Source organism: Petromyzon marinus, unplaced genomic scaffold (assembly GCF_048934315.1).
Source record: "Petromyzon marinus isolate PM22_M1 ecotype Great Lakes invasive population unplaced genomic scaffold, UKy_Petmar_22M1.pri1.0 PM_G_Scaffold_60, whole genome shotgun sequence".
NCBI lineage: Eukaryota > Metazoa > Chordata > Hyperoartia > Petromyzontiformes > Petromyzontidae > Petromyzon > Petromyzon marinus.
Window position 1 is genome coordinate 1252501 of NW_027423014.1, and position 7684 is coordinate 1260184.

The following is a 7684-nucleotide window of genomic DNA, read 5'->3' on the forward strand; positions in this document are numbered from 1 at the left end:
ATCATCAGTAGCATCATCATCATCAGTAGCATCATCATCAGTAGCAGCAGCAGCATCATTAGTAGTAGTAGCATCATCATCACCTACACCACCCACTCACTCACCCACTCACCCACCCATCCACTCACTCATCCACTCACCGACCCACCCACCCACTCACCCACCCACCCACCCACTCACCCACCCACCCACTCACTCACCCACCCACCCACCCACTCACCCACTCACCCACTCACTCACTCACCCCCTCACCCCCCCACTCACCCCCCCACTCACCCCCCCAACCACTCACCCCCCCCCACCCACCCCCCACCCTCACCGTGATGGTTGTGCCCCCCCTCGTGAAGACCTCTGCCTGCTGGTGATGCACCACGTCACTCCGCGCCATTCTCCTCCTCCAGCCACTCGTCATGGAGACCGATACGGAGAGCTCCCACCACTCTCCCTCCTCCTCCTCCTCCTCATCCTCGTGGTCATCCTCGTCGTGCTCATCAACGCCGTGGTGGGTGTTGACACGGTCCACACCATCATCGTCGTCATCGTCATCATCATCGCCGTGGTGATGGTCATCGTCGTCATCACCGTGGTGGGTATTGACACGGTCCGCATCATCAGCGACGTCATCGTGATCATCGTCATCGTCATCATCATCGTCATCATCGTAGTTGTCATCGTAGTCGTCATCGTAGTCATCATCGTCATCATCGTCTTCGGTGTCCTCATCCTCAACACGGCACTCCTCCTCCTCCTCGTCACCACCAGCCTCCTCCTGCACCGTCAGTCTCTTGTGGAGCGTCACGGTGACCGTAGGAGCGCTGAGCAGAGCTGAGAGACACACAGAGACACACAGAGACACACAGAGACACACAGAGAGACACTCAGAGACACACAGAGACACTCACACAGAGACACTCAGAGACACACAGAGACACACAGAGAGACACTCACACAGAGACACTCACACAGAGACAGACAGAGAGACACTCACACAGAGACACTCAGAGACACACACTCACAGAGACACTCACACAGAGACACACACACACAGAGACACACACACAGAGACACACACACACAGACACACAGAGACACACACACACACAGAAACACACGCAAAGAGACACTCACACACAGAGACACTCACAGACACACAGAGACACACACACACACACAGAGACACTCACACAGAGACACTCACACAGAGACACACACACACACAGAGACACACACAAAGAGACACTCACACATAGAGACACTCACACAGAGACACACACACACACAGAGACACACAAAGAGACACTCACACATAGAGGCACACACAGACACACAGAGACACACACAGACACGCACACACAGAGACTCTCCCACAGAGACAATACACAGAGACATTCACACACAGAGACACTCACAGAGACACTCACACAGAGACACTCAGAGACACACACACACAGAGACACACACACAGAGACACACAGAGACACACACACACACAGAGACACACACACACACAGAGACACACACACACAGAGACACACAGAGACACACACACAGAAACACACGCAAAGAGACACTCACACACAGAGACACTCACAGACACACAGAGACACACACACACACAGAGACACTCACACAGAGACACTCACACAGAGACACACACACACAGAGACACACACAAAGAGACACTCACACATAGAGACACTCACACAGAGACACACACACACAGAGAGACACACAAAGAGACACTCACACATAGAGACACACACAGACACACAGAGACACACACAGACACGCACACACAGAGACTCTCCCACAGAGACAATACACAGAGACATTCACACACAGAGACACTCACAGAGACACTCACACAGAGACACTCAGAGACACACACAACAGAGACACACACACAGAGACACACAGAGACACACACACACACAGAGACACACACACAGAGACATACACACAGAGACACACACAGAGACACACACAGAGACACACACACAGACACACACGGAGGCACACACACAGAGACACACACACAGAGACACACACACAGAGACACACACACAGAGACACACACAGAGACACACACACACAGAGACACAGTGACACACACACACAGAGACACACACAAAGAGACACTCACAGACACACAGAGACACACACACACACACAGAGACACTCACACAGAGACACTCACACAGAGACACACACACACAGAGACACACACAAAGAGACACTCACACATAGAGACACTCACACAGAGACACACACAGAGACACACAAAGAGACACTCACACATAGAGACACACACGGACACACAGAGACACACACAGACACGCACAGAGACTCTCCCACAGAGACAATACACAGAGACATTCACACACAGAGACACTCACAAAGAGACACACACAGAGACACTCACACAGAGACACTCACACACAGAGACACACTCACACAGAGACACTCACACACAGACACAGACACACACAAAGACACAGACACACACAAAGAGACAATCACACACAGAGACACTCACACAGAGACACTGACACACAGAGACACACACAAACACACATACACACAGGTCGACACACACAGAGACATAGACACACACACAGAGACACAGAGACACTCACATACAGACACTCTACACACAGACATACACACACACAGAGACAGAGACACACAGACACACACACAGACACACACACATAGAGACACACAGTGACACACACACACACAGAGACACACACAAAGAGACACTCACACACAGAGACACTCACAGACACACAGAGACACACACACACACACAGAGACACTCACACAGAGACACTCACACAGAGACACACACACAGAGACACACACAAAGAGACACTCACACATAGAGACACTCACACAGACACACACACACAGAGACACACACACAGACACACATACATACACACAGACAGAGACACACAGACACGCACACAGAGACACACACATAGACAAAGCCACTGACTTGTCTCCAAGGGTAAGACCTCAACCACGACCCAGGGCAAGGAGATTGGTGAGGCCCCCGGTGATGACGATGAAACGGTGGCTCTGACGCGCAGGTGATAGCGGTCACCGGGATGCCGCAGAGCTGAGGAGACATCGCACCGAGTCTCTGTTGTTGCAGCGCAGACGGTCCGCCAGTGGGCTCGTCCATAGCTGCACAGACAGAGACACGGGGAGGAGGTGGTGAGGAGTGGGTGGGTGGGTGAGTGGGTGAGTGAGTGGGTGAGTGAGTGAGCAAGCGGGTGAGTGGGCGAGTGAGAGAGTGGGTGAGTGAGTCAGTGAGTGAGTGGGTGGGTGAGTGAGTGAGAGAGTGGGTGGGTGAGTAAGTGGGTGAGTGAGTGGTTGAGTGAGTGGATGGGTGAGTGAGTGGGTGGGTGAGTAAGTGGGTGAGTGAGTGGTTGAGTGAGTGGATGGGTGAGTGAGTGGGTGAGTGAGTGAGTGGCTGAGTGAGTGGGTGAGTGAGACAGTGGGTGGGTGAGTAAGTGGGTGAGTGAGTGCGTTAGTCAGTGAGTGAGTGGGTGGGTGAGTTGATGGGTGAGTGAGGAAGCGGGTGAGTGGGCGAGTGAGAGAGTGGGTGGGTGAGTAAGTGGGTGAATGAGTGCGTTAGTGAGTGAGTGGGTGGGTGAGTTGATGGGTGAGTGAGTGGGTGGGTGAGTGGGTGAGTGAGTGAGTGGGTGAGTGAGTGGCTGGGTGAGTGAGTGAGCGACCATCTCACAGTTTGCTCTCCACTCTGTAGGTGACGCTGCTGGTGGCGGGGTTCACGTCAGCTGGTTCCCAGCGGAGTTGTGTCAGCAGGTCTCGAGACTCCACGCGCACATTCAGTGGGGAAGCCGGGGCTGGGGAGATGGGCAAACGGCACTCAGTGTGCGCTAACCACTGCACCACCGCTCCCCACACTCACACACAGTGCGCTAACCACTGCACCACCGCTCCCCACACTCACACACAGTGCGCTAACCACTGCACCACCGCTCCCCACACACTCAGTGCGCTAACCACTGCACCACCGCTCCCCACACACACACACAGTGCGCTAACCACTGCACCACCGCTCCCCACACACTCACAGTGCGCTAACCACTGCACCACCGCTCCCCACACTCACACACAGTGCGCTAACCACTGCACCACCGCTCCCCACACAAACACAGTGCGCTAACCACTGCACCACCGCTCCCCACACACACACACAGTGCGCTAACCACTGCACCACCGCTCCCCACACTCACACACAGTGCGCTAACCACTGCACCACCGCTCCCCACACTCACACACAGTGCGCTAACCATTGCACCACCGCTCCCCACACTCACACAGTGCGCTAACCACTGCACCACCGCTCCCCACACACACAGTGCGCTAACAACTGCACCACCGCTCCCCACACTCACAGTGCGCTAACCACTGCACCACCGCTCCCCACACACACAGTGCGCTAACCACTGCACCACCGCTCCCCACACTCACACAGTGCGCTAACCACTGCACCACCGCTCCCCACACACTCACACAAAGTGCGCTAACCACTGCACCACCACTCCCCAAACTCACACACACAGTGCGCTAACCACTGCACCACCGCTCCCCAAACTCACACACAGTGCGCTAACCACTGCACCACCGCTGCCCACACACACTCACACAGTGCGCTAACCACTGCACCACCACTCCCCACTCACACAAAGTGCGCTAACCACTGCACCACCGCTCCCCACACTCACTCACACAGTGCGCTTACCACTGCACCACCGCTCCCCACACTCACACACACAGTGCGCTAACCACTGCACCACCGCTCCCCACACAGACACTCACACAGTGCGCTAACCACTGCACCACCGCTCCCCACACTCACACACAGTGCGCTAACCACTGCACCACCGCTCCCCACACTCATACAGTGCGCTAACCACTGCACCACCGCTCCCCACACACACAGTGCGCTAACCACTGCACCACCGCTCCCCACACTCACAGTGCGCTAACCACTGCACCACCGCTCCCCACACACACAGTGCGCTAACCAATGCACCACCGCTCCCCACACTCACACAGTGCGCTAACCACTGCACCACCGCTCCCCACACACTCACACAAAGTGCGCTAACCACTGCACCACCACTCCCCAACTCACGCACACAGTGCGCTAACCACTGCACCACCGCTCCCCAAACTCACACACAGTGCGCTAACCACTGCACCACCGCTCCCCACACTCACACAGTGCGCTAACCACTGCACCACCGCTCCCCACACACACAGTGCGCTAACCACTGCACCACCGCTCCCCACACTCACAGTGCGCTAACCACTGCACCACCGCTCCCCACACACACAGTGCGCTAACCACTGCACCACCGCTGCCCACACACACACTCACACAGTGCGCTAACCACTGCACCACCACTCCCCACACTCACACAGTGCGCTAACCACTGCACCACCGCTCCCCACACACTCACACAAAGTGCGCTAACCACTGCACCACCACTCCCCAAACTCACGCACACAGTGCGCTAACCACTGCACCACCGCTCCCCAAACTCACACACAGTGCGCTAACCACTGCACCACCGCTCCCCACACACACAGTGCGCTAACCACTGCACCACCGCTGCCCACACACACACTCACACAGTGCGCTAACCACTGCACCACCACTCCCCACACTCACACAGTGCGCTAACCACTGCACCACCGCTCCCCACACACTCACACAAAGTGCGCTAACCACTGCACCACCACTCCCCAAACTCACGCACACAGTGCGCTAACCACTGCACCACCGCTCCCCAAACTCACACACAGTGCGCTAACCACTGCACCACCGCTCCCCACACTCACACAGTGCGCTAACCACTGCACCACCGCTCCCCACACACACAGTGCGCTAACCACTGCACCACCGCTCCCCACACTCACAGTGCGCTAACCACTGCACCACCGCTCCCCACACACACAGTGCGCTAACCACTGCACCACCGCTGCCCACACACACACTCACACAGTGCGCTAACCACTGCACCACCACTCCCCACACTCACACAGTGCGCTAACCACTGCACCACCGCTCCCCACACACTCACACAGTGCGCTAACCACTGCACCACCGCTGCCCACACACACACTCACACAGTGCGCTAACCACTGCACCACTACTCCCCACTCACACAAAGTGCGCTAACCACTGCACCACCGCTCCCCACACTCACTCACACAGTGCGCTTACCACTGCACCACCGCTCCCCACACTCACACACACAGTGCGCTAACCACTGCACCACCGCTCCCCACACTCACAGTGCGCTAACCACTGCACCACCGCTCCCCACACACACAGTGCGCTAACCACTGCACCACCGCTCCCCACACTCACACAGTGCGCTAACCACTGCACCACCGCTGCCCACACACACACTCACACAGTGCGCTAACCACTGCACCACCACTCCCCACTCACACAAAGTGCGCTAACCACTGCACCACCGCTCCCCACACTCACTCACACAGTGCGCTTACCACTGCACCACCGCTCCCCACACTCACACACACAGTGCGCTTACCACTGCACCACCGCTCCCCACACACACACTCACACAGTGCGCTAACCACTGCACCACCGCTCCCCACACACACACTCACACAGTGCGCTAACCACTGCACCACCGCTCCCCACTCACTCACACAGTGCGTTAACCACTGCACCACCGCTCCCCACACTCGCTCACAGTGCGCTAACCACTGCACCACCGCTCCCCACGTCCACCACAACCTGGCACCCGATGTATCGACCGGCCCGGCTCACCGTGGCTGCTGCACCACGTGAAGAGGTGGAGGAGGAGGAGCAGCAGGAGGAGGAAGAGTAGGCCAAGTCTAGAGACGAGTTGACGCATCGCCATGGAGCGATCTTTAGTCACGTGGAGAGAAATTCGATTCCCGGTTCGATTAACTATACTCGCATCGACTCTTAATGGGATAACATTAGGAATCGATTATTGTAGAGTAACAGATGTATAGAGTCGATTTCATTTGGGATAACATGGGAATCGATATACGGTTGATTAAGCTAATTAAATCGATTTCCGTTCGGATAACATGAGAATTAAGCGGTCGAAAATGAATCTTAATGAATCGATTCCTACTTTGATTACATGAGAATTGAACATGATCGACTATCGTGTGTGGGTGTGATGCCCACCTGTGTGTGTACCTGTGTGTATGTACCTGTGTGTGTGTGTACCTGTGTGTGTGTACCTGTGTGTGTACCTGTGTGTGTGTACCTGTGTGTGTGTACCTGTTTGTGTGTGTACCTGTGTGTGTACCTGTGTGTGTGTACCTGTGTGTGTGTGTACCTGTTTGTGTGTGTACCTGTGTGTGTACCTGTGTGTGTGTACCTGTGTGTGTGTGTACCTGTGTGTGTGCCTGTGTGTGTGTACCTGTGTGTGTACCTGTGTGTGTACCTGTGTATGTGTGTACCTGTGTGTGTACCTGTGTGTGTGTGTGTACCTGTGTGTACCAACACGCTGTTCCGGCATCGGCGCATCCACACAACATCATGGATGCATGCCGGGTCCAAGCAAGAACATCTGCTGGACTACATAGTGACGGACCAGCGAATGCGAGCCCATGTCCTTGACACCAGGAC

At 55.7% G+C, this 7684-nt stretch overlaps 1 protein-coding gene and 1 long non-coding RNA gene across 2 annotated transcripts in view; both read right to left on the reverse strand.

Annotated features, from left to right (window-relative positions):
- The window catches only part of LOC142919531 (uncharacterized), a 17766-nt gene extending 14781 nt beyond the window's left edge, over positions 1-2985 (reverse strand). Inside the window, exons 1-2 of the mRNA XM_076062473.1 lie at positions 2982-2985; positions 320-825 (exon numbers count right to left, since the gene is read on the reverse strand). Coding sequence (XP_075918588.1) covers positions 320-825; positions 2982-2985 — 510 coding nt within the window. The remainder of the gene's footprint in view (positions 1-319; positions 826-2981) is intronic.
- Positions 2986-3007: 22 nt separating this feature from the next.
- Positions 3008-6980, reverse strand: LOC142919514 (uncharacterized). The gene is made up of 3 exons (XR_012938302.1): positions 6845-6980; positions 3755-3875; positions 3008-3192 (listed from the first exon to the last, which is right to left on the reverse strand). It is a non-coding gene; the product is annotated as an uncharacterized LOC142919514 (long non-coding RNA).
- Between the last annotated feature and the right edge of the window lie 704 nt (positions 6981-7684).